This window comes from Eleutherodactylus coqui, chromosome 11 (genome assembly GCF_035609145.1).
Source record: "Eleutherodactylus coqui strain aEleCoq1 chromosome 11, aEleCoq1.hap1, whole genome shotgun sequence".
Taxonomy (NCBI): Eukaryota; Metazoa; Chordata; class Amphibia; order Anura; family Eleutherodactylidae; genus Eleutherodactylus; species Eleutherodactylus coqui.
The window spans coordinates 76,623,014-76,650,267 of NC_089847.1; the positions used below are offsets into that span (position 1 = coordinate 76,623,014).

Sequence of the window (27,254 nt, forward strand, 5' to 3'; positions counted from 1 at the left end):
TTAATATGGCCATACGGAAGTGTATAACCCCACTTGGTTTCGCGAGACCACCCCTTTAAGCAATATAATGTAATAGAGGTTATAAGCAGCTTATATCCATTTTTTTTTATACTGTAAATTTAAAAAAAAAAGTTTTTAGATTTTACAATATTGTAATAAACATTTAAATGAAATACATCACAGTCTCATTATTATATCACAGAAGCTGTTTGTAGTAGTATGGATCGGGAGAATGAGAGAAGAGAGCACACATAGAAGGCATGTTTGAGCAATCCTCCCTCTTGGTATCCCGGTCCAATCAGGAATTTAGACTGTTGGTTAACAGTAACAGAATACTCATGGCCTGGCCAGGGCCTAACCTGAATTTCTTTGGGGGAGTAGGGGGAAAATAGGGAAAGGTAGGGGAGGGGGAGGGGAGACTTCTGAGACAGAAGGAATTTTCGTTCCCATGGGGTGGATGTCGTAGAGGGTGGTCTCGGGCTTTAATAAGGTGAAGCGACAGAGGTAGTTCGTTGTTATTTTAGTTCTCTTATGTGCTTAGGGAGGTTAGAAATCTAATGTTTTGCGATGGGTAGGAATAATCTAGCCATGGGGACCATATTTTTAAAAATTTCTCGTGTCTGTTGGCTAGAATTGCGGTCAGTTTTTCATTTATTAGGTACCAGTCCATCCTGCGCATAACCTCAGTGAAGTCCAAGGTAGCTTTGCGCCATGAATGGGCAATAACTTGTTTTGTGGCCAGAAATAGAAAGGATATTAACTTTCTTGAGTCAGGAGGGATATTGGTTATGCGTTTATTTAATAATGCTTCCCAAGGGTCTTTGCGGATGTTGTAGCCTGTGACTGAATATATTAGGGAGTAAACCCGAATCCATAGTCTCTTAACCCGAGGACAGGACCACCATATGTGGAGCATATCACCCGAAACTAGACATCCGCGAAAGCAGTTGGGAGAGCATCCGGGAGTTGCGTGGGCTACTCTATCTGGGGTTAAATACCAGCGGAATAAAATTTTGAATAAAGTTTCTAGCATTAATATGTTTCTGGCGCTGCTGTTGGTAGACTCCCATATTTGAGTCCATTCCTCATCGGATAGAGTTTTGCCTAGGTCTCTTTCCCAACGCGTTATGTACGGCATTTGAGAACGATAGGAGGAATGAACCAAACCTGAGTAAATCTGCAAAATGAGGTCTCTTGCATGTGGGTATTTCTGACAATCTTCTGACATCTTTCGAATGGGGTTAAGGTCAGTGGAGAATTTGTGTCCTTAAGGAGAGAGGATATAAAGTGTTTTAGCTGCAGGTATCTGAATATTTCCGAAGATGGTAAGTTATATTTTTCCTGTAGTGTAGGGAAAGGGGTAAGCCCTTTTGTTGAGAGCAATTGGTATATTTTGATGAGGCCTGACTTCGTCCAGTTGTTAAACAACTGAGGCGATTCGATTCCTGATATAAACATTGGGTTTCGCAAGAGTGGCGCGAGGGGTAGGTGAGGAGATATTAGTTTTCCTGAATATTTTATTGAGTCCCAGATATGGAGGGAATGGTTGATAACAGGGTTGTTGATAATGGGTCTATGTTTAGGTGGTATCCATAAAATGGAATCAATGGTAAGGGGATGTATTTCTGTTGCTGCCAGTGATACCCATAGAGGGGTGTTAGAGAAGGAGTGTAAGAGGGCCAGTTGAGCCACCAGGGCCACTTGGTAATATTTTGAGTAATTAGGAACTCCCAGGCCTCCTTTTTTTCGATGTCTATATAAGGTAGATTGTGGGACCCTGGGAATACTGCCAGCCCACACAAATCGGAGGGACATCTGCTGAAGAATCTTCAGCATGTATCCAGGCACCCGTACCAGGAGAGCTCTAAAATAGTATAGTAGTTTAGGGAGAAATGACATCTTTAAGGTGTTAGCTCTCCCAATCCAGGAGATGTGATATCTGCTCCAACTTTCCAGTAGTAATCTTGTTTTGCGAAGAAAGGGAATGTAGTTTTGACTATATAAAGATGAGTAGGAGTTAGTCAATTGGATGCCCAGGTAACCCAAAGAGCCCGCCGTCCACTGAAAGGGGAAGTTTGTCTGGAGCAAATTTACCGACTCCGGTAATAGTGTGAGGTTGAATGCTTTGGATTTTGTGTGGTTAATTGTTAAGCCAGAGATTGACTCGAATCTGGACAGCTCCGCCATGAGGTTGGGTATGGTAGTGTGTGGGGATGATATGAGCAGTAGTAAATCATCAGCAAACATTGAGAGTTTGTGATGAACTGAGGCGATTTCGATTCCTTTTATGTTAGGGTTGTTACGAATTTTAATCGCCAGGGGTTCCATGGCCAAAATGAATAGTAATGGGGATAGTGGACAACCCTGTCGTGTCCTCCGATGGATTGGAAATGTGTCGGAGCAAAAGCCCCTGTATCGCACAAAGGCCTTAGGGTGGGCATATAGTATCCATAGCCATGTGAGGAATTCGTTGGGGAATCCCCATCTGTCGAGGACCAAGAATAAGTATTCCCAACCTAATGTGTCAAACGCTTTATGTATGTCTAGGGATAGAAGCATAGCTGGCATTTTTCTGGTTCTACAGAGGTGGGTAAGGGGGATTATTCTTCGAATGCTGTCAGGAGCCTGACGGCCTGGGACAAATCCTACTTGATCTTTATCAACTAGTGAGGGGAGGACCATATTTAATTGTGTCGCTAGAATTGTGGTGAGGAGCTTTACATCTACATTTATTAAAGAAATGGGGCGATAGTTTTATTTGTCTAATAAGTCTCTGTCTGGCTTGGGAATCATTGATATGGAGGCTAGAAGGGCTGTCTGGCCTACTTGGTGGCCATCTCTCATTGCATTGAAGTAATCAGCCAGATAGGTGCTTAGGATTGGTGAGAATTTTTTGTAATATGGGGCTGAGAAGCCATCTGGGCCAGGTCTTTTATTAGGTTTTAGTGCTTTTATAGGATATGTCACTTCTTCATGGGTGATTTTGGAAGCAAGATTGTCTAGGAATGATTCTCCAAGTGTTGGTAGTGGGATTTCTTGGAGATAAGAAGTGATTTAATTTCTTGGAAGAGCACATTGTTGTGAATACAATTTGGTTAAGAATCTTTGGAATTCTCGTGTTATTGTGTTTGGGTTTGCTGTAACTCCATTTTAGTTTGTGCGTAGTTTGTAGAAGGGGTTTGTGTTGGGGTGCGAGCGAAGTCTACGGGCTAGAGGTGTGGAAGGTTTATTGTTAAGTACATAAAAATGCTGTTGGGACCATCGTATTTTTTGTTCTATTGTATCTGTAAGGCAAAGGTCTAGCTCTGTTTTAGCTCGAGATAGCGCTTGGAGATTATTTTTAGATGGGTATTTTTTGGCTACTTCTTCAAGTTGAGAGACTTGTTCTAATTTTAATTGTTGCGACATGCGTTCCCGTTTACGTCGGGCTGCTATTTGTATTTAGTGACCTCGAATCACTACTTTATGCGCTTCCCAGAGAGAGATGGGGGAGGAGGCAGACGGGCTGTTCATATTAAAGTATTCTTTCAATTGTGGAGTTAGTATGGATATTACCCCAGGGATCGATAGGAAAGAGTCATTGAGGGTCCAAGATGAGTTTATAGGTTTAGACATTAAGGAGTTGCAGGTAATGTATAACAGGCTATGGTCAGACCATGGTACCGATAGAATTTTAGATTGTAGTATTTGAGGTGTGAAGGTATCGGGGATTAGAATGTGGTCTATTTTTCAATATAGAGAATGTGGAGCTGAATAGTGTGTATAGTCTTTAGTTGTTGGATTTAGCTCTCGCCAGGCATCTACCATATGGTATTGTTGGAGGAGGGATTTAAAGTTGTGAGATATCGTGTGTTGGGGCAATGGGGAATGGGCTGGAGGTGTGGTTGAGTTCCTATCCAGATTCAAGAATGCAGTTTGAGTCTCCGCATAGAATTATGGTGCCTGTTTTGTTGGCTTCAATTAATTCAAAAAGTTTTGTGAAAAACTGGATTTGTCTTGAGTTTGGAGCGTAGTAGGAGATGATAGTTACTGGGACATCTTGGATGGTGCCTGTCAGTATTAGGTAGCGACCTTCTGGGTCTGCGATGGTGGAGATGTGTGTAAAAGGGACTGATTTACTAAAGCACATGGTGACTCCCTTTGTTTTGGTTGGAGCGTTTGCTGAAAAGAATGTGGGGTATTGGGGGGAGAGGTAGCGTGGGGCAGAGTTATTGGAAAAATGGGTTTCTTGTAGGCACACTATGTCTGCGTGTCTGCTTTTATAGTATCTGAACGCTTTTGAGCATTTTTGCGGAGAGTTGAAGCCCTGTACATTGTGGGTAATTATTTTTAAGTCCATGGGCGCGGGTAGTAATTATAATATCTGGAAACCGTCTCAGGACCTCCACCCCATGGGAGGGGAGGTTGGGGAGGGGGACAAGAAGAGGGAAGGAGCAAGGAGAAGGAGGGTGTGGCCAACGTATCCTTTTATTGCTAGGAGCAATAGGTGAGAGTGTTTCAGTGGTAACAAGTGGTAAATTCTTCTTAATTACCAAGTGGTGCTCAAGTGGGGAGCCACTTTAGCTCTGAGTTAGGGTGGCTTATAAGTGTTTGTAGTTTAGAGTGGAAGAAGGTCGGGAAGACCCTACGAAGTGAGGGAGTGGTGGTGGGGGAATAGGGGAGCAGAGAGGGTGGGGGAGGGGGGGCAGATCTGAGAAAAGAATATAACAAAGCATAAAACATTTCAATGCTAACTGTTACTCTTGATCAATACATCGTTAGAAAATAGTGATCTGTCCAATAGAAGAGTTATTCCTATCTTCAAAAGGTCCACTGCCCGGAGAAAGTTGGACATATTTCTGTGTTTTTGTTCTTCCTGTAGGACCTCATGTGTATAGTTTTGAGTTGAATTTAATTCACGGTAATTCAAAGTGTTACTCGTGACTGGTAGAAGAAAAGGTCGGCAAGAGAAATAAAAATCTAACATCTTGCTGACTCAAACATCTTTCGTAATAACGACTCCAGGAGGTCGTGGTTTGGTTCAAGTGGTTGTGGTATCTTTCTTTCTGGCTCCTGGTGTGGTTTTTGCAGGGAGGGGGGGGGGATGTGGGAGACGGGGCTATGGAACCCGGTTGGGGCGGGGGCAGCTGCAGGTTTAATTCTTTGAAGCAGCGTCGGGCACCTTCGGGTGATAAGATGTTGTGAACTTTATCTTGGAGTGTGAAAGTCAGCTTAAATGGAAAGCCCCATCTGTATAGTATCTTTTCTTGTTGCAGGATGGATAGGTACGGCTTAAAGGGGTTGTCCCGCGCCGAAACGGGTTTTTTTTTTTTTCAACCCCCCCCCCGTTCGGCGCGAGACAACCCCGATGCAGGGAGGTAAAGAAAGCTCACCGGAGCGCTTACCTGAATCCCCGCGCTCCGGTGACTTCTCTACTCACCGCTGAAGATGGCCTCTTCCTCCGTGGACCGCAGCTCTTCTGTGCGGTCCACTGCCGATTCCAGCCTCCTGATTGGCTGGAATCGGCACGTGACGGGGCGGAGCTACACGGAGCTACACGGAGCCCCATAGAAGACTGCAGAAGACCCGGACTGCGCAAGCGCGGCTAATTTGGCCATCGGAGGGCGAAAATTAGTCGGCACCATGGAGACGAGGACGCCAGCAACGGAACAGGTAAGTATAAAACTTTTTATAACTTCTGCATGGCTCATAATTAATGCACAATGTACATTACAAAGTGCATTATTATGGCCATGCAGAAGTGTACAGACCCACTTGCTGCCTCGGGACAACCCCTTTAAGAGCTCTCCTCTTGGACAATGTAGATGGTGCCAGATCGGGGAATAATTGGTAGTCGAAGCCTTGGAATGTTAGTTTACGGGAAGATCGAGCAGCGCGCATCAGTTGCTCTTTGGTTCTGTGGAAGTGGAGTTTTAATACGATGTCTCTTGGAGGACCGTTTGGATTTGGTGCTCGCAGGGCTCTGTAAACTCTATCGAGTTCCAGTCGGTCGATTGGGATGTTTGGGCAGAGCTCTTGGAACAGCGCAGTTACTGTTGATTGTAGGTCTTTGATGGATTCAGGGACTCCACGGATGCGTATATTGTCTCGTCGTGCCCTATTTTCAACATCTTCTAATTTATCGTGAAGAAAATGTATTTCTTCATGTAGTTGTTCTATTTCTTTTTCATGTGAATCTAGGACTATGGTAGCGTTGTCCATTCTGTCTTCAAGAGCGATTGTCCTCTGACTAAGCTCTCGGATTTCGTTGGAGAGTTTAGTCGTTATTTCGGAGGAGGTTTTTGTTAGCTCTTTTTGTAGTAGTGATTCTATTCAGGTGAAAAGTTTGTCTGAACTAGTAGAATCTTCTGGGGAATTACTGTTGAGTCCTCTATCGACGAGCGAGATGATTCGTCGGAAGAGATATAGTAACATAGTATGTAAGGCCGAATGAAGACATTGTCCATCTAGTCCAGCCTGCCTATCCTACTGTGTTGATCCAGAGGAAGGCAAAAAACCCCAAGGCCAGAAGCCAATTAGCCCTTTTGGGGGAAAAATTCCTTCCCGACTCCCTAATGGCAATCAGACTGTTCCCTGGATCAACCCCTAATAGTTCCTACCTGCCTATATACCAGGATTGACACTCTTGTTGTTTTGAGGATTTTTTAGCACTCTGTTGCGAGCTTGTATTGTTTTTCCCTGTTCTGCGTTGAGCGGAACGCATGGTAGTTGCGTTTGGGGTGAGTAGGCTTGAAGCTGTTTCATTCGGGTTTTAGGTAAAATGGGTCTCAGGTTCCTTCCGGTATTGTAACCACCATTCAGAGCCGTGTGCGGCTGGTGTTACATTAGTAAGATGGCATATTATTTAGAGGTCAGAGTCTCTTCTTTGGAGTACTTTTGTTAGGACGCACTTGTGTGGCAATGTGCGTTAAGTATACTTTGTTTGTAGAGTTGTGGCAGTCTTCTATCTGCGTTGTTTCTACTGTATGGTTGTATTAAAGGGGTTGTCCCGAGGCAAAACATCAAAATTTTAAATTAGCCCATTCCCCCTGTCACCCCCCCGGCATAAAATAGCATTTTAAAGCGGTTTTTAAACCGCTTGCTACTTACCGATGTGATGAAAGATGAACTTATAAAATTCTTCTCCCAAGATGGCCGCCGGTCTTTTCCCAGGGATGCACTGCGGTTTTCTCCCATGGTGCACCGCGGGTCTTCTCCCATGGTGCACCATGGGCTCTGTGCGTTCCATTGCCGATTCCAGCCTCCTGATTGGATGGAATCGGCACACGTGATGGGGCGGAGCTACGCGATGACACGTAGAAGGGGGTGGAGCCAGAAGGTCGCTCGTGCCCGGACTAACCAGAAGAGAGAAGACCCTTCTGCGCAAGCACGTCTAATCGGGCGATTAGACGCTGAAATTAGACGGAGCCATGGAGACGAGGACGGCAGCAATGGAGCAGGTAAGTGAATAACTTCTGTATGGCTCATATTTAATGCACGATGTATATTACAAAGGCATTAATATGGCCATACAGAAGTGCTGAACCCCACTTGCTTTCGTGAGACAACCCCTTTAAGTTGTTTTGCGTTGGTGGTATCAACACAGTCCACTAGGTGGCAGCAGAATCTATCTGTATCTGTTCTGTATACTGTCCTGCAGTTGGAGTGGTATTTCTGCGGGTCACTATTTGGCATCAGTAATAAAAGTGTGCAGAGGTTATGTTAATAATGACACAAGTTTGATTTTGCTGGAGTCGGGTTTTTTTGTGTCAATAGTGCACCTGCAGTTCCAAGTGGCCTCTTGGTGTGTGTGCTGCCAGCTCTGCTGTGCGGGGTGTAGCAGAGCAGCAGGGGACTCACCCTGTCAGAAGCTGTGATCCCTGTATCAGCGCTCTGCAGGTAAAGAACTGTAGTAGAAATCTAGTCTGTAGATACAGAGTTCGCCTCTAAATGGCTGTAGAGATCCATAGAATCAGGGAATATGGAAATGAGATTTCAGGGCAGCAGTCCTGTTTAATATGCCACAAAATGGAGGCTCCGGGATGTGTAATCCGCTACTCAGTGGATGCTCACAAATCTGCAGTGAAAGGTGGAAAACCACAGGTTTGTTTATTTTACTGTTGTGGTCAGTGGCCCCTGTCTGAGCAGCTTCACTCTCTCTTTCTGGGCACTATACTCTTCTAGTGGTTTTCTATTGTAGTCGGGGAGAGAGCCCGCCCGGCAGTGCTTTTTCCTAAAATGGCGGTCGCCACGTGTTTCAGGGGATCCTCACCCCGGCCAGTGGCCCGAAAAAAGTGGGTCTAGGTTGATGGTATCTGTCCCTGATGGGGAGGGGGGGACTTCGTACTCACTGTGCCTCTAGCCCGGTGGTGATCTCCACTGTTTGGAGGGCCTCCTCCCAGCTCTGTCTGTCAGCGGTAGTCGGCAGCGCCGCGGCCGGGAGTCCCAGAAGCGGTAGCGGGGGCCGCCGATAGAGAGGAGCGGAGTAGACTCGGTCCCTGCCTCGGGGCGATGTGCAGGAAAGCACTTGGTGTCCTCCGGTCGCGGTACTAGCTGTCCGCCGTCTGTGCTCAGCGGCAGGGGGCAGCGTGAAGGAGCTTCTCCGCGGGCGGCGGTACGGCGTGCAGGAGCCTTGGAAGTAGCGGAGGATAGCGGTGATGCGGGGGGGGGGGGGTCCCCTTCTCGCTCCGTCAGATAGAAGCAGGAGCCGCGGTTCCGGCAGGTCAGTTTGCAGGGGGCTTGATGTTCCCTGGTGCAGGAGGGTTGCGGAGTCCCGGTATCGGGCCAGAGGCTGCCCGGGGGTGTAAGGCCAGAAGTACCCTGAGCTGGAGCTGTAGGGTCACGGGAGGTGTAGCGCCCCAGGCAGTCACCCTAGTAGTTGTTAGATAGGGTGCCCGGTTGTAGAGTCTGTCCGGACTGGTAGTTTCTTCTGTTTATTGGGGGTTTTTTAGGCTGAAGGCACGGGAGAGATGGAGGAATGCGTCTTCTTCCTTTGGCTGTTAGGCCACGCCCCCCGCTTATATCCATTTTTATGTATTGTCAGTATGAGCCAAAAAATGGTTAGCAAGTAGAGATGAGCGAGCACCAAAATGCTCGGGTGCTCGTTGCTCGAGTCGAGCTTTCCACGATGCTCGAGAGTTCGTTTCGAGTAACGAACCCGATTGAAGTCAATGGGCGACTCGAGCATTTTTGTATATGACCGATGCTCGCTAAGGTTTTCATTTGTGTAAATCTGCAAAACCCAAGAAAGTGACGGAAACGACACAGATACGGATAGGGCAGGCGAGGGGCAACATGCACGGCTGCGTCTCAGGTTCTGAGGTCTCACTATTAAGCCACAATAGCGGCAAGAGTGCCCCCCCACCCCTAACTATTTTTACTTTGGACAAACCCTCATTAGCAAGGCACACCTTATCTCAGCACCACACTACCTCCAACCAAGCACAATCACTGCCTGCGGGACACACCGCTGCCTCTTCTCCTGGGTTACATGCTGCCCAACCCCCCCGCCCGCACGACCCTGCGTCCGCAGTGCACACAAGTGTTCCTGAGCAGCCTTCAGCTGCCCTCATGCCACACGCTGGCCTCATAGCCACACCACCCTCATGTCTATTTATAAGTGCGTCTGCCATGAGGAACCGGAGGCACACACTGCAGAGGGTTGGCAGTGCCAGGCAGCGATCCTCTTTGAAAGAGGGGGGGGAGCGATAGCCCACAATGCTGTTGAGAATTGATAATAGATTGACGTTCGATCTTCATTCCAATCCTGTGCCACCTACCTCCGTCAGGAGCTGCAAACGTGGGCATAAAGGGGACTCCGCTGCCAGCCCAGCACTTCTACACATCTCCACAATGCAGCAATACTCGGTGTGGTAAGTATGTGAGCGGGCCCTGGGTCAGCCTCTGTCCCAGCAAACACCTTGTGTGGCCCAAGGTGCTGCGAGTGACATAGCAATGGGGACTACATGTGTCCACACACTACTCATTCTGTTTGGGTGTCAGATACCTCATCGACAACGCAAGGGGTAAACCATCTGCACTCTGCACCCTACCCAAGTCTGTCAGTGTTTTGGGGACAGGCAGGTACAACTCCGCTATGGGACAGGCAGGTACAACTCCGCTATGGCAAGTCTGTGTGCACCCACAGCATGGGTGGCTAGCAGAAACCCACAGACGGTACATAAAGAAATCCCTTTGCAGTGCCCCGGATAGCTGAGGTTACGTAAGAGGAAATACATGTTGGCTGCGGCCCACACTCCATGCCCTAGACATTCTGGTTTTTTTTAAAAGTGCTAGGCAGGTACAACTCCGCTATGGCAAGTCTGTATGCACCCACAGCATGGGTGGCTAGCAGGAACACATAGACGGTACAGAAAGAAATCCCATTGCAGTGCCTTGGATAGCTGAGGTTACGTGAGAGGAAATACATGTTGGCTGCGGCCCACACTCCATGCCCTAGACATTCAGTTTTTTTTTTAAACTGCCAGGCAGGTACAACTCCACTATGGCAAGTCTGTGTGCACCCACAGCATGGGTGGCTAGCAGGAACACACAGACAGTACAGAAAGAAATCCCATTGCAGTGTCCCGGATAGCTGAGGTTACGTGACAAGAAATACATGTTGGCTGCGGCCCACACTCCATGCCCTAGACATTCTGGGTTTGTTTTTAAAGTGCCAGGCAGGTACAACTCCGCTATGGCAAGTCTGTGTGCACCCACAGCATGGGTGGCTCGCAGGAACACACAGACGGTACAGAAAGAAATCCCATTGCAGTGCCCGTGATAGCTGAGGTTACGTGAGAGGAAATACATGTTGGCTGCGGCCCACACTCCATGCCCTAGTCAGTCGTGTTTTTTGGGTGGGCCAGATAGGTAGAACACCGCGATGGGAAGGCTTAGTGCACCCATAGTATACACAGACCCCTGTAAAATTCCTGTAGCAAAGGTATAAGCTGACCCCAGTAACAGTTATGTTGCAGAAGTCTAGGGAGACCCCAGTAACATTTCTGTAGTAACAGTATAGACAGACCCCAGTAACGTTTCATTAGCAGAAGTATAGGCAGACCCCTGTAACATTTCTGTAGCAGAAGTATAGGCAGACCCCTGTAACATTTCTGTAGCAGAAGTATAGGCAGACCCCTGTAACATTTACGTGCCAGAAGTATAGGCAGAACCACAGTAACATTTAAGTGGCAGCAGTATAGGCAGACCCCTGTAACATTTATGTGGCAGAAGTATAGGCAGACCCTAGTAACAGTTATGTAGCAGCAGTATAGGCAGACCCCTGTAACATTTCTGCAGCAGCAGTATAAGCAGACCCCTGTAACATTTCTCTAGCAGAAGCATAGGCAGACCCCCCCCCAGTACCATTTTTGTAGCAGAAGTATACGCAGTCCCCTTGCAACATTTACATGGCAGAAGGATAGGCAGACCCCAGTAACATTCTTGTAGCAGAAGTATAGGCAGACTCCTGTAACATTTAACTGGCAGCACTATAGGCTGACCCCTTTAACATTAATGTGGCAGAAGTATAGGCAGACCCAAGTAACAGTTATCTAGCAGCAGTATCGGCAGGCCCCAGTATCATTTCTGTAGCAGCAGTATAGGCAGACCCCACCACCATTTCTGTTGTTAAAGTATAGACAGACCCCAGTAACATTTTTGTAGCAGCAGTATAGATAGACCCCTGTAACATTTATGTGGCAGAAGTATAGGCAGACCTCAGTAACATTTATGTAGCAGCAGTATAGGCAGACCCCAGTATCAGTTCTGTAGCAGCAATATAGGCAGACCCCAGCAGCATTTCTGTAGTAGAAGTATAGGCAGAGCCATATAAAATGTACGTGGCAGCAGTATATGCAGACCCCTGTAACATTTCTGTAGTTATACTATAGATAGATCCCAGTAACATTTCTGTAGCAGACGTATAGGCAGACCCTGTAACATTAACGTGGCAGCAGTATTGGCAGACCCCAGTAACATCCTTGTGGCAGCACTATAAGCAAACCCCTGGAAAATTAACGGGGCAGCATTATAGGCAGACCCCAATAACATCCTTGTGGCAGCAGTATAGGAAGACCTCTGTAACATTCAAGTGGCAGAAGTATGGGCAGACCCCTGGAACATGTAAGTGGCAGCAGTATAGGCAGACCCCTGTCACTTTCTTGTAGCAGAAGTATAGGCAGGCAGGCAGACCCCAGTAAAAGTTCTTTAGTAATAGTATAGGCCTACCTTTGAAACATTGGGATACCATGAGCGTAGGCGAAGGCTGGAAAAATTAGTTGGATAAGAGTGTAGGCGTGGGCCCCAAAAATTAGTGTACCAAGAGTACAAGTGTACCTCTGAAAAATGTATTAACTGCGAGGGCAGGTGAAACCCATAAACATTTTTTTAAAGATGCAGCTCACTGTTGCTTAATTTGTAACAGAGCCTGGAGGCAGCCCTATTGAAAAAATTGGTTCATGTTACACTCTCAATACTTTTGAAACTCAGCAAAATTGTAAAAACATTGGTAGCTGTAGATGAGGCTTTTGGGCCGCAGAAAAATGGGCCATTCAGCGCGATGACATGTTGTTTCTGGAAGAGGAGTAGCAGGAGGAGGACTAATGTCAGAGACAGATTGACAAAGAGAAATGCCCCATTTTCCCGGTGATAGAGAAGAGTGCTTTTATCTGCGGTTGGAGCAAAAAGAATCTTTAGGTTCTGCTGCTCTCCGCTGGTGGAGAAGAGAAGTCTGGGAAAATCCAGGCTTTGTTCATCTTTATGAGTGTAAGCATGTCGGCACTGGCAGTTGACAGGCAGGTACGCTTGTCTGTGATGATTCCCCCAGCTGCACTAAACACCCTCTCTGACAAGACGCTAGCGGCAGGGCAAGCCAGCACCTCCAGGGCATACAGCGCAAGTTCGTGCCACGTGTTCAGCTTTGATACCCAATAGTTGTATAGAGCTGAGGCATCACGGAAGTAGGTGGTACGATCGGCTACGTACTCTCTCACCATCTTTTTACAGTGCTCCCTCTGACTCAACCTTGACTGGGGAGTGGTGACACAGTCTTGCTGGGGAGCCATTAAGCTGGCAAAGACCTTGGAGAGTGTTCCCCTGCCTGCGCTGAACATGCTGCCTGATCTCCACGCCTCCCCTGCTACTTGGCCCTCGGAACTGCGCCTTCTGCCGCTAGCGCTGTCAGATGGGAAGTTTACCATCAGTTTGTCCACCAGGGCCCTGTGGTATTGCATCACTCTTGAACCCCTTTCCTCTTCGGGAATGAGAGTGGAAAGGTTCTCCTTATACCGTGGGTCGAGAAGGGTGTACACCCAGTAATCCGTAGTGGCCAAAATGCGTCTAACGCGAGGGTCACGAGAAAGGCAGCCTAACATTGAGTCAGCCATGTGTGCCAGGGTACCAGTACGCAACACATCACTGTCCTCACTAGGAAGATGACTTTCAGGATCCTCCTCCTCCTCCTCCTCGTCCCCAGGCTATACACGCTGAACAGATGGGAGGCAAGCAGCATGGGTACCCTCTGCAGTGCGCCCAGCTGTCTCTTCCCCCTCCTCCTCCTGCTCCTCCCCCTATTCCTCCTCCTCCAAAACTTGCTGAGATATAGACATGAGGGTGCTCTGACTATCAAGCGACATACTCTCTTCCCCCGTCTCCTGTTCCGACCGCAAAGCGTCAGCCTTTATGCTTTGCAGCGAACTTCTCAGCAGGCATAGCAGAGAAATGGTGACGCTAATGATTGCAGAATCGCCGCTCACCATCTGGGTAGACTCCTCAAAGTTTCCGAGGACCTGGTTAAAGAATTGGGGAGGCTGACTCCCACTACGTCGCCCATGTTGGAGTTGGTATTCCACTATTGCTCTACGCTGCTTATACAGCCTGGCCAACATGTGGAGCGTAGAAATCCACCGTGTGGGCACGTTGCACAGCAGCCGGTGCTCTGGCAGATTAAACCGATGTTGCAGGGTCTGCAGGGTGGCAGCGTCTGTGGTGGACTTGCGGACATGTGCGCAGACGCGGCGCACCTTGCCAAGCAGGTCTGACAAGTGCAGGTGTTTTTTCAGAAACCGCTGAACCACAAGATTGAAGGCGTGGGCCAGGCATGGCATGTGTGTGAGGCTGCCGAGCTGCCGAGCCGCCACCAGGTTACGGCTGTTGTCACACACGACCATGCCCGGTTGGAGGCTCAGCGGCGAAAGCCAGAGTTTGGTCTGCTCAGTCAGACCCTGCAACAACTCGGGGGCCGCATGCCTCTTGTGACCTAGGCTGAGTAGTTTCAGCACGGCCTGCTGACGCTTGCCCAACGCTGTGCTGCCGCGCCACACCACACTGACTGCTGGCAACGTTCTACTCACTTTTCTTAGTTGAGAGGTAGAGGTTGCGTAGGAGGAAGAAGAGGGGGAGGGTTTAGAGGAGGTGGCATAGACCGCCGCAGATACCAGAACCGAGGAAAGACCCGCAATTCTGGGTGTGGGTAGGACGTGTGCGGTCCCAGGCTCTGACTCGGTCCCAGCCTCCACCAAATTCACCCAATGTGCCGTCAGGGAGATATAGTGGCCCTGCCCGCCAGTACTTGTCCACGTGTCCGTGGTTAAGTGGACCTTCCCAGTAACCACGTTGGTAAGGGCACGATTCATGTTGCGGGAGACGTGCTGGTGTAGGGCTGGAACGGCACACCGGGAAAAATAGTGGCGACTGGGGACCGAGTAGCGTGCGATCGCCGCCGCTATCATGTTTATGAAAGCCTCCGTTTCCACAAGCCTGTACGGCAGCATCTCCAGGCTGATCAATTTGGCAATCTGCATGTTTAATGCTTGAGCGTGTGGGTGCGTGGCGGCGTATTTGCGCTTGTGCTCAAACGCTTGCGCTAGCGACAGCTGGACACTGCGCTGTGAGACATTGCTGGATGGGGCCGAGGACAGCGGAGGTGAGGGTGTGGGTGCAGGCCGGGAGGCGCTCGTGCCGGTGTCCTGAGAGGGGGGTTGGATCTGAGTGGCAGGTTGGGGCACAGGGGGAGAGGCAGTGGTGCAAGCCGGAGGCGGTGAACGGCCTTCATCCCACCTTGTGGGGTGCTTGGCCATCATATGCCTGCACATGCTGGTGGTGGTGAGGCTGGTACTGGTGGCATCCAGGCTGATCTTGGCGTGACACAGGTTGCACACCACTGTTCGTCGGTCGTCCGCGCTCTCACTGAAAAACATCCATACCCTTGAAGACCTAGACCTCTGCAGGGTGGCTTGGCGCGAGGGGGTGTTTTGGGAAACAGTTGGGGGAGTCTTCGCTCTGGCCCTGCCTCTACCCCTGGCCACCCCACTGCCTCTTCCAAACTGTCCTGCTGCTGCACTTGCCTCCCCCTCTGAAGACCTCTCCTCAGTTGGCTTAGCGAACTAGGTGGGGTCAGTCACCTCATCGTCCAGCGGCTCTTCCTCCGAATCCTCTGTGTGCTCCTCCCTCGGACTTACTGTCCTTACTACTACCTCACAGATAGACAACTGTGTCTCATCATCATCGTCCTCTTCACCCACTGAAAGTTCTTGAGACAGTTGCCGGAAGTCTCCAGCATCATCACCCGGACCCCGGGAACTTTCCAAAGGTTGGGCATCGGTCACGACAAACTCCTCAGCTGAGAGAGGTACTATTTTATCCCAATCAAGGCAGGGACCTGAGAACGGTTAATGGGGGTCTGTCTGCTCATCAGCATGGGTCATTTTCATGGAGTCAGGAGGCTGGGAGGAAGGAGGAGCAGCAGTGAGAGGATTCAGAGTTGCAGCAGTGGACGGCGTAGAAGACTGGGTGGTCGATACATTGCTGGATGCATTTTCTGCATCCACGACAGGACCTGCTCACACTGCTCAGTTTGTAATAAAGGTCTACCACGTGGACCCAAAAATTGTGATATGAAGCTGGGGACCCCAGAAACTAGCCTCTCTCCTAATCCCGCAGCAGCCGGCTGCGATTCTCCTGGACCAGGAACTCGGCCTGTGCCCACACCCTCACTTGGACCTCCGCGTCCTCGCCCGCTTCCACGTCCTCTAGGCCTTCCCCTACCCCTCAGCATGGTGGATTACGAATAGAGCAGACACAGAGCGGTCTGAATAATTATGCAATTATTGGCGTGCAGTTGGAGGCCGACAGCGGTTATGTAACGCACACAGCAGTCCAAAAAAAATTATACGCAAGGATCCAAAAAGGCCTAGCTGGGTAATAGTGAGCCAGTACAACTCCCAGCAGCCACGCAGTAAAATGCACACGGTCACAGGTAGCCCTAAGAAGGAGCTTTTTTTCAAATTATTTTGAAAAAGCTAACAGCCTAGAGAGCGCGCGTAAATGTCTTTCCCTCTATCAGGGGCTATCGCCGCACGCTGTGCATAAAGTTGATGGCACACACAGAGCGGTGTAAAAAAATATGCAATTATTGGCCTGCAGTTGGAGGCTCACAGCGGTTGTGTAATGCACACTGCAGTCCCAAAAAAATTATACGCTAGGCTGCAAAAAGGCCTTGCTGGGTAATAGTGAGGCACTACAACTCCCAGCAGCCACGCAGTAAAATGCACACGGTCACAGGTAGCCCTAAGAAGGAGCTTTTTTGCGGTACTTGTTGACAGGAATCTACACTACTACTGTCCCTGCCTCACCAGTACTGCCCCTATACTCGGTATAATTGACTGCAGACTGAGAACGCTATAGCCTGCACAGCCCAAGATGAAAAAAAAAAAATTTGTGCAAAACTGCTCCCAGCAGCCACAACAGTAATGCACACGGTCAGATGTGGCCCTAAGAAGGACCGTTGGGGTTCTTGAAGACGCTAACAGTAGCCTAACACTCTCCCTATAACAGGAACAGCAGGAACAGCACTCTCCCTAATCTCTGCCAGCATGTGTCTGAGGCGAGCCGCGGGCGGGACTGCTTTAAATACTGGGCGGTCACTGGATCTCACCAGCCACTCACTGCAGGGGGGTGGGATAGGGCTGGCACGTCACAGGAGGAAGTTGTAATGCCTTCCCTGCATGTCTATTGGCCAGAAAATGGCGCTAAACATGCAGGGAAGGAATTTACTCGAGTAATGCGTGGTGCTCGTCTCGAGTAACGAGCATCTCAAGCACCCTAATACTCGAGCGAGCATCAAGCTCGGACAAGTACGTTCGCTCATCTCTATTAGCAAGGTTATCATTCTGGTGACAGTAATTTTCCTCATCTCATAGTGATGTTACATATTGTTCCTGAGAATAAATGTAGTACTTGCGTAATGATACCCCCCCTTGTCCGTCTTTCCACTGCCTAGCGGTCACAGTCACAATGCCTTGCACACTGTACTGTGGCTCCTCAGGATTGCTGGGGCTCCTACTGATTATAGAGTCACTGATATGCCATCACTTTAAGAAGGGAAAAACTCTTAACAACATAAACCTTACACTCTGGTCATCACTGATGTTTGTTTTAAATTACAGGAATTAATTCCCGTTGCCTGCCATTAATGGAGTGGATTAAGCAAGTGCTTTCACAAAATGCTTTGTGGAGTCTCCTACTTTGCATATTCATTCAGTTTATTTCATGTAACACTGATGATTTGCCTCAGAGAGCTCGGAATCTCATGGAGTCATCCCCTCTAATAGATGGGTGAGTATATCAGTTTATTTATTTATTATGCCAACATTTTCCAAAGCAATATAGTGTATGACAGTGGCTAGCCTAAGCCAATGTATATATAATGGTCGCATTTACACGGGCGAGATTCACGCACGACGTCCATCTGATAGCAATATGAATGGAACTCACCTAAATATAACACATTTCAATATTTTACAATATCTCTTAGAATTTCCTAGAATATCACACTTGCCCGTCTAAATACAGCCTATGGACTTATTCAGATGTCCGTATATCAGCCAGGTTTTCATGCCCAGCTGATATACGGTGTCCCTTTCTGCAGGGGAGAGGCGGCGGGCCAGGAGTAGTGCACTGAGCTCCCGCCCCATCTCCGCCCCTCACCACTATTTGCATTGGGAGGGGGGGAACTGAGCCCCGCCCCACCCTCCCCCTCCCATTGAAAACAGTGGCAAGGGGCGGAGAGGGGGTGGGAGCTCAGTGCACTGCTCCCGGCCTGCCTCCTCACCCTGCAGAAAAGGACACTGTATATTGGCTGGGCGTGAAAACCCGGCCGGTATACAGACGTCTGAATAAGCCCTAAATCTTATTTACACCTTCATGTTTGGGCTCTGTATTGGAGTCGGTACAATATGTTGAATAAATGTTAATCTATGCAGCTATGCACACTTTTTTATTTCTTTCTTGTTGATTATGTTCACATGTGGGATATTTGTAATTCAAGAGAGAAGTAGCATTGTGTTCCACACAATAAAAGAAAATATGGCAAATGCAAACCACTGGGGACTGGCTCTATAGTCCCTCAAATAATCCATATCACAATCATACAGAGTGACCATTCCAGGGAATATCTAGTATTTCAATATAAAACCAAAGCTTCCACTAACTTTAACCCCTTCTCACCACAAAGAACTGTACGTCCTGGCAGGGAGGTACTTAGTGCAAAAGAGGATAGCTAAAGATCATAACATCTCGCGCTATCCGACAGCAGGAGCCAGCTGTCACTGATTGCCGGGCTTCCCCTGCAACAGCGGGGGTGCATCGGAGCAGCAACCCCCGCTTTTAACCCCTTCCCATGAGCAGGGTTCATAGAGGGAGCACGCTCCCTCTGCGATGTCAGACTCTCACGATATAATTGCGAAAAGCCCAACGGGTTACCATGGTCCTGTATTGCCAGTGCCTGTGATTGCTGTAATAAGTGATAAGGCATTATCATAGTGTTTAGAGCTGGTATGGTGCAAGTCCCCCACAGGGACATAAAATTGTAAGAAAAAGTTAAAAACAATGTACAAAGAAGAAAAATGTGAAAAAAAGTGAAAAAACCTTTGTGTTTTTTCTTATATTGGCATAAAATATTAAAATCCCACATATTTGGTATCATCGCATCCTTAATGACATGTCCAATAAGTTGAACATGCTTTTTATGCCGCATGGCAAAAAGCGTAAAAAAACCCCCAAAAAACTGCAAATAGCATGTTGCCTCCCCAAAAAAAACCGCAATAAAAATGATAAAAAAGCTGTATGTACCCCAAAATGGTACCAATAAAAACTACAGCTTGTCTCGCAAAAAACAAGCCCTCACAGAGCTCCGTCCATGGAAAAATAAAAGTTATAGGATTTTGATTGCAGCGATTTAGAAAAAAAAATGATTTCCAAAGAGAAAGGGTTTTTATAGTGGAAAAACCTAAAAAAAAAAAAGAATTTTGGTATCTTTTTAATCATACCGACCCGCAGAAAAATGTATTGTGTCATTTATGCTGCACGATTAACGCTGTAAAAAAATTAGGGCAGAATTAATGCATTTTCTCTCCCTCCTATCATAAATAAATTTATAGAAGTTTTACAATAGTCTATGTAGCCAAAAAAACTACAGTTCGCCATGCAAAAAACAGGCCCTTATACAGCTGCGTCAACGGAAAAATAAAAAAAAGTTATGGCTTTTAAGAAAGGGAGACGAAAATCTGCCAAAAATCGTTGCATCCTTAAACCCAAAATAGGTTGTGTCCTTAAAGGCCCTTTTAGATAGGACAAGTGTCGGGCAAACAACGCTCCACACTCGTCACCGCACATACTAGCTCCAATGCACCTGAACGGGAGCTAGTATCGTTCGTTGTCAGCGGAGAGGCTGGAGATTTCTCTCCTCTTGCTGCCCTGCCCCTCTCCATTGACATAACAGGAGCCATTCAGTTCTGAACGGCCGCTATTTACACTGAACGATGAGTGATCAGGTCATTGTATGCCGCGAAATGAATAATGAGGCAGCGTGGGACTGGTGGCAGGGGGACAGGAAGGGGTTAACAGCGAGCTTAGGAGGGGTGGGGGTGGAGCTAGGACAGGAAGTGAGGTAGAGGAGAGAGCCGGAAGAGCAGAAGCGACAAGGCGTGGGAGAAGAAAGAAGCAGTACAAGAAGACGGACGGAGAACATCTAACAAACAAGAGCAGGAGCAAGGAGGACAGAACAGCGGGAGATCGGTTGGAAGAAGGAATCGGTGTAAAGAAGAGAGAAGTGAAAGAATTCGGGTGGAAGACGTGCAGCCAGCGGAATAGAGGAGAACAAAAATGGAAGACTTACGCATGCAGATTCAAGCGGCAGTGAAGCAGGACGGCACCAGATGGCTGGAGGAGCTGCTGGCAAGCTGCAGGACGGCGGTGGACGTAACGGAGACGGCGGGAAGAACAACAGCCAGGACCTGGTGAAGACGCCGCCAGCGTTACCGAGGCAGTGCGGGGTCGGCTGCGCCGACGAAAACAGCCTCCAGCAAGGCTGAGCCCGGCGGCAAAACGTGGAGGGAGGAGAAGCAGCAAGACCAGCGCAGGCCAGAAGAGGACCGGAAGTGCTAGGGACAAGATGGCGCCGGGACCTAGGCGTACGGCGGGAACTCCAGCAGCCCAGATGCCGCGGTCACCACTGGCTGGTGGTCCGGAAAGAAGCGGTCAGCACTCGGCAGCCTTGTCAGGCTCCGATTCCCTGCAACGGCGCGCGGTCAGGCGCAGGACATCCACGGCGGTGCTAGGTTAGCTGAGGCACAGCAGCGAAGAGGGGCAGGGGAGCACGCGGTCAGGCCGCACGTCCGTACAGCATAGCGGCGCTGCCTGCAGGAGTACAAGAGCACCTCAGGGGATGACAATCGGCCGACTCCCCCGCGAGGATAGAGAGGGAGGGGGGAAGAGCGGGAGCGCGAGGGTCAGGTTAGCCCACAGGACCCCCCAAAACCCCCGGCCATACAGCCCAGGGAGTAACACCAGCGGGTCCAGTAGCAGCTGGGGGAGGGGCGGCGGCAGCAGATCTATACAGCCAGTGTCCCTGAGCTCTGGGGCAGAACATCGCGCGGAGGGAGACCGGCAGGGCATTAGTTGGAGGAACACAAGTGTTAGGATGCAGCAGAGATACGCGGCTCCATGGCCCCCCTCGCCAGCCACCCCCCCGCAGAGCATGGCAATACCGGTTCACCAACGGTACGGCCTGCCCACACACAAGTCACAGCATGTCACATCCGGCGCTTATCGCTGTTGCTACAATAACCCCAGCTACATCCCCCCACAACAGATAGCACATATGACTCTCCTCAGCAAGGCCAGTCTCATCGCAGCGGCTCTAAGCGGCAAGGGCAGGGTGCTAGACGCAGGCAGAGAGAGCGAGCTAGGCGAGAGAGGCAAGACCGCGAGTGACGCAAACAGTGGGAGCAGCCAGGGATAGTGCGCGGCGCCAGTAGTTATAGGGAGCGCGAGTCAAGTGGAGAGGAGGAGAGCAGTGGCCAAGAAAGTATTCAACAAATGGCGCAACAGCCACAGCGGCCGGACCCACAGTTATCCCTGCACCAGAAGGACCGGGAACGCCGCAGGTGGCGGGATCAGGCGCAGGATTGCTCCAGGTTGGAGCAGTCGGGCATATCGCAGTCAGAAAGGGCCAGGAGGGCTACGCAGAAGGTCAGTCGGCAGCCCGTAAACGTTCAAAGCAGGAGCCGCGGGAGCAGTACAGCGAGGACACCACCCTTGGCAACGCCGGAGGTCAGTCCAGCTGGTGAGTCCACGTTTTATGGAGCTCTAAAAAATGTGATGGATCCCGCAAAGGTTGCGGAGAAAGGTGATATGGTTTCGGTTGTGCGGTCGCTGTTGAGCAAGATTGATCCAAAAGAAGGGCTTTTAGTGTCCTGTGTTGCTCCAGGGGGTGCAGGCCCGCCTGTGGGTAGTATTGGCTCAACAGCGAGTACAGTAGGTGATCCAACTGATGGTTTGCAATACGCGGATTCGTTATTTTGTGGTGTAGCCCCTTTGGGGGTTGGTTTGGCTGACGATGTGGTCGAAAAAATTAAGAGTGGTGTTTATGTTGATATATGGTCCTTGCTATCGGCGGACCACGGGATGGTGGACAAGGAGCGGACGACGGAGCGCAGCGCTGATAAGAAACCTAAGATCACGAAAACCTTCGGGAATTGGTTACAAGCATACCTGATTCTGGTGCACGTAACATGCCAGTACCAGCCGTTAAAGGGTCCGGAAATTATGGTGTATTTAAACACCATTTACAGCGCTTACAGGCTGCACGGAGGTTCAGCCTGGTGGCGCTATGACGAAGATTTTAGGCGTCGGGTATCAGGCATGCTTCACATGAGTTGGGCCTCTAACGCAACCGATGTGTGGATACAGCTCATTTTGGCACAACGTCCCGCGAGAACTCCTTTTCCTGGGGGAGCCGCGGGGGGCACCTCTCAGCCGCCCGCTGCCTCCCCAAAACCAAACGGCTCCTGTTGGCTATACAACGAGGGCCACTGCCGATTTTATGCCACTTGTAAGTTTAGGCATGAATGCTCGGTGTGCGGCGGGCAGCACGCGGCGGTGCGCTGCTTCCGTAAACAAAGAACGGTGTCAGGAGTGGGCAGCGCCAGCGGGGGGTTGCGAACACCAGTGAGAAGCCGCTACCTGGATCCGTGGTTAGACAAATACCACAGGAAACAGGAGGCAAAAATCCTTAAGTCTGGTTTCTCGGAGGGCTTTAGAATTCTGTTCGTTTATCAACCAACGACCACGCTATGCCCTAACTTAAAATCGGCAAGAGATAATTTGGAACTGGTAAAAGAGAAAGTTATGAAAGAAGTGGAATTGGGCCGCATGGCCGGCCCGTTCGACGATCCACCATTTGAGAACTTACGGGTATCCCCACTGGGCCTGGTGCCCAAAAAGGAAACTGGTAAGTTCCGCCTGATCCATCATTTGTCATTCCCAAGCGGGGAATCGGTAAATGATGGCATCTCAAAAGAACAAGCAGCAGTAGCCTATACCTCGTTTGATTGCGCAGTGCGTTTGGTTAGGTCAGCGGGCAGGTTTGCCCAGCTGGCAAAAACAGACATAGAATCGGCTTTTCGCCTGTTGCCTGTTCACCCAGAATGTTTCCACTTGTTAGGATGTAGAATCGAGGATCAATTTTTCGTCGACATGTGCTTGCCGATGGGATGCTCCATCTCATGCTATTTTTTCGAGTTGTTCAGTTCCTTTTTGGAATGGATGTTGAAGTATGAGACAGGCATCACATCGGTAATATATTATCTGGATGATTTTTTGTTCGTCGGTTCAGAGGGTTCTGGCGTTTGTGGGTTTCTGATGACTAATTTTCAGAGGCTCATGCGGCTGGCGAGGGTCCCCTTGTCCGAAGAGAAGACGACGGGCCCAGTGACATGTTTAACCTTTCTGAGGATAGAGATCGATTCGGCTAAAATGGTTTTCAGGTTGCCGGCGGAAAAAGTGGCACGGTTACGACAAGTAGTCGAGGAAGTGGCACTTTGTAAAAAAGCGACGTTGCGACAGATTCAGGTCCTGTTGGGTTTATTGAATTTTGCGTGCAAGGTGATCTCTATGGGACGGGCGTTTACCAGAAGGTTATCGCTGGCAACCGTGGGGATTCGGGAACCACACCATTTTGTCCGAGTGACGTCGGGGATAAAGGCAGATTTGCATATATGGAAAGTGTTTCTTCACTCATTCAACGGGCAGGTGGTATGCCCGAGGCAAGATGTGGAAGGCACTGACATCAGCTTGTTCGCGGACGCGGCCGGGTCAGGCGGTTTTGGAGTAATTTTTAACAACCATTGGTGCAGGTAACCCTGGCCAAGGGCGTGGAAAGAGAGGAAATGGACAAAAAACATCATGTTGCTGGAATTTTTCCCGGTGGTGGTGGCAATTGAAATATGGGGATCGGAGTTGCGGGATCGCAGGATCTGTTTTTGGTCAGATAATGCAGCAGTGGTGGAAACAATAAATAAACAGTCTTCGGCATCCCCTCCGGTATTGGCTTTGGTGAGGCATGTGGTGCTGAAATGTTTGCAAGGTAATATGTACTTACGTACAAAACAGGTCCCAGGTTGTGACAATGGAGCAGCTGACGCACTCTCTCGTTCGCAGATGGAGCTGTTCAGGGAGCGGCACCCACAGGCGGATGCCGAGGGGGTACGTTGCCCACCTTCCTTATGGAATCTGGCAGAGGAGAGTTGCTGAGGCTGGTGGAGGCATCGGTGGCGGTTACAACGTGGAAAACTTATAATACAGTCTGGTCCGCGTGGTTAAAATTTGCCGGTGGAAAGGTGGTTGGAGGAGATAGAGCTAGGTCCGCAACGTTAGACATGTTGACGGACCTGCGAGTGAGGCGGCTATCGGTGGGAGTAGCTAAAAAACATTTAGCGGGAGTGGCTTTTCTGTTAAAGTTGCACGGGGTACAAGACGTTACGAAGGATTTTGTGTTCCAGCAGATAGTGCGTGGTTGGAAGAAAGAAAAAGTTCAAACGGATACCCGGCGACCCATTACATTTTCCTTGTTGATCAGGTTATTGGAAGTCTTGGAGGTGACATGTTCGGACGAGTTTGAGACGTTGTTATTTAGAACGGCATTTTTGCTGGCGTTTTTCGCTGCTCTGCGTATCGGAGAGATGATCCCGGCAAGTAAAGTGAAGCCCGGGGGTTTACGGTCTAACGACGTTATTGCCACGGAAGTGTCCATTCGGATATGCGTAAGAAAATCAAAGATGGATGTTTACGGGAGAGGTGATTGGCTAACCATTAATCGATTGGGGGCAAAATGGTGCCCAGTGGAAGTGGTTGGTCAGTATAAAGAAAGGCGCTACCCTAGTGATCAGTTTTTAGTCCATGCGTCCGGTTCGCCCCTTACACGTTTTCAATTTACGGCGGTCTTACGGTCGGCTTTAAAAAAGTTGGGTGTGGATCCGACGGAGTTTGGAACCCATTCCTTCAGAATCGGGGCTGCGACGACAGCGGAAGCACACGGCATGTCGGAAGAGGGTCTAAAGGGGTTGGGGAGATGGAAATTGCAAGCGTATAAATCGTACGTTAGGCCAGATCGAGTTGTGAAGGGATTTGCACTTGCAGAGTGAAAAAATCGTTTGTCAGTGGGTGCTCGGCCCCCCTTTTTTGTATGGTTAGATTTCGTTTTTTCGTTCGTCAATATGGGGTTTTGCTATGTTTATTATTTTATTTCAGCCCCTGAGCCGTGGCACGTTTGGATTGTGGGCCATTCGTTCATTTATTGGGCTGAACGAAGAGCGCCCACTCGACCCATTTTAAGAAATTTAGGCCTGAGCGGTGCACTCGTTAATTGGATCGGTATACGAGGGCTACAATGGCCCAGGATTTTACAACTCGTATTGAGAATAAGCAGGTGGACCCCCCGGAGAGTAATATTGGTCGTTCACGCCGGGGGGAACGACCTCGGAAAAACAAAGATGAGTGAGCTATTGGTTATCATGAAGCAAGATATGCTCCGGTTCCGGGACTGCTTTCATGAGTGCATTTTAGTATGGTCGGACATCGTCGCCAGGAGGTGCTAGAGAGGCGCCAGAGACGTGGACGCGATTGAACGCGTGAGGAGATTGGTAAACCTGCGTATTTCCAGGTTTGTGCAGTCGTTGGGAGGAGTGGCAATTCGCCACTGGGAAATTGAGGACAAGGAGAAAGGAGCATTGAGAGACGATGGTGTGCACCTCAACGAGGTGGGACTGGATACCTTTTTGTCTGGACTGCAAGATGGAGTAGAGATGGCATTAGCTCAGGTTGGCGGGGTGGGGCGGGATGCGCCGTAGGTGTATGGCCCATACCGCGTTGGCCGGGAGCTTCCCATGCGGGCTACGGCTTAGAGCAAGGTTTACAGGCCCAAGGAAGATCAGGGGCTTACGAACGTCCCGTGGGGCCGTTGCGGTGTTAAGGTTCTGCAGTTTATAGCATGGGAAGGTGTTAGTCACAAGAAAGTGAAGTTAGTTAAATTAAAGGTTAATATATGTTTAAAAAATATTTTAATAAAGCTGTGGCCAACCCACGATTTTACAGCAAGAAATGTGTAAGTATATATTTGTGTTAGGTAAGTGAGCATACATGGTTAGTTTTGATGCCACCAGTCTCATTTATGCAGCTCTGTGAGCGAGCCAGCACTACTAGCTCCCGTGCAGGATTATAGGAGCGAGGACACACAAGGACAAGTGTCGGGCATCATTTACTGGACATTCGTCCTGTGTAGACCCAGTTTAAGGGGTTAATGACTTTGTGGCTTCAAAGTAAAAGCAGCCTATGGCCGCCAGGTCTGCGCTGCTGCAGAACTCTTTTATGGCTGTGAATGACTGTACAGTAGGCAATTAGGACTGATGAGAGGTTCAGTGGGAGGCACATAGAGTGAATTTTCAAAAATGAGCTCAGAAGAAACATACAGGAGGCTGTTGTGATGAAGACAAGATACAATTGTACCCTAAGTATGGGTGGAGACCTAGTGATGGGCTGTACTTGCCCCCTGTAGGCCCACAAGCTAGTGATTGACTGCATGCAGCAAGGTCTTAGCAGCGTGGGGATTTACTCATAGCTGTGATGGAAAGTTAGCTTCAGTGTTAGGCTTGCATTGTTAGATGTCACTGCTTCCATGTCAGAGCGGGGCGGCATTAACATGGAAGCATTTACAGCAAATGTAAACGTAACACTGAAATGATCTTTAAGCTTCCATCCCAGCCAAAACTTATTCCCAATGCTGCTAGGAGCTTGCCGCCCATCATCTCCCCTCCAGCCCCCCCCCCCCCAGCCATGGAGAGAGTCCTCTGACATTTTCTATCTTTCCCCACCACCTGTCCCACCATACCAGCTCCGGCACACCGGGTATGCCGTGCAGCCTGCTATCAGTGCTACAAAGTCTTCGGCGCTTTCAGACTTCCGTCGCCTCAGCTGTCACCCCGGCGCTCTGCCTTCAGCCCTCCGGGCCCCGCCGCAGTCACTCTGCCGCTTGAGCCGTCAAGCGAACAAGGCCGAACGGTGAAAAGGTGATTGACAGCAGCCGGCAAGGGAGATTATGCCCACCCATTCTCCAGCCCAGCCAATCCAGTGGGGGGCTTTGGTTGTGGGCGTGCATCTTGTCTCCATTCATTCTTATGGAGGAGACAATATACAACAATACCGGCTGTTAAACCTGTCCTATGCTCACCCCCAATAGCTATAGAAAAGGTATATGTACTGTATGCATACATATATGCTTTGCCTGTTTTTGTAAGGTGCAACCCGTGTCTGGCAAGCAGTACATCGTATAGGCAATTCACTCCATGGTCTAGAAATGATGTATCTTTTATCATATATGTAATTCTCAATAAAAAAAAAAATTATGGTCTCTGCAGTCCTGCCTTGGACATTTATTTTGG

At 49.2% G+C, this 27,254-nt stretch overlaps 1 protein-coding gene across 2 annotated transcripts in view; it reads left to right on the forward strand.

Moving 5' to 3' along the window:
* LOC136581963 (dipeptidase 2-like) overlaps positions 1 to 27,254 on the forward strand; it is a 154,945-nt gene that overhangs the window by 39,342 nt on the left and 88,349 nt on the right. For both annotated transcript variants that reach the window (XM_066582678.1, XM_066582679.1), the window contains one exon: positions 17,427 to 17,595. In XM_066582678.1, the coding sequence (XP_066438775.1) occupies positions 17,453 to 17,595 (143 nt within the window). In that variant the 5' untranslated portion in view covers positions 17,427 to 17,452. The remainder of the gene's footprint in view (positions 1 to 17,426; positions 17,596 to 27,254) is intronic.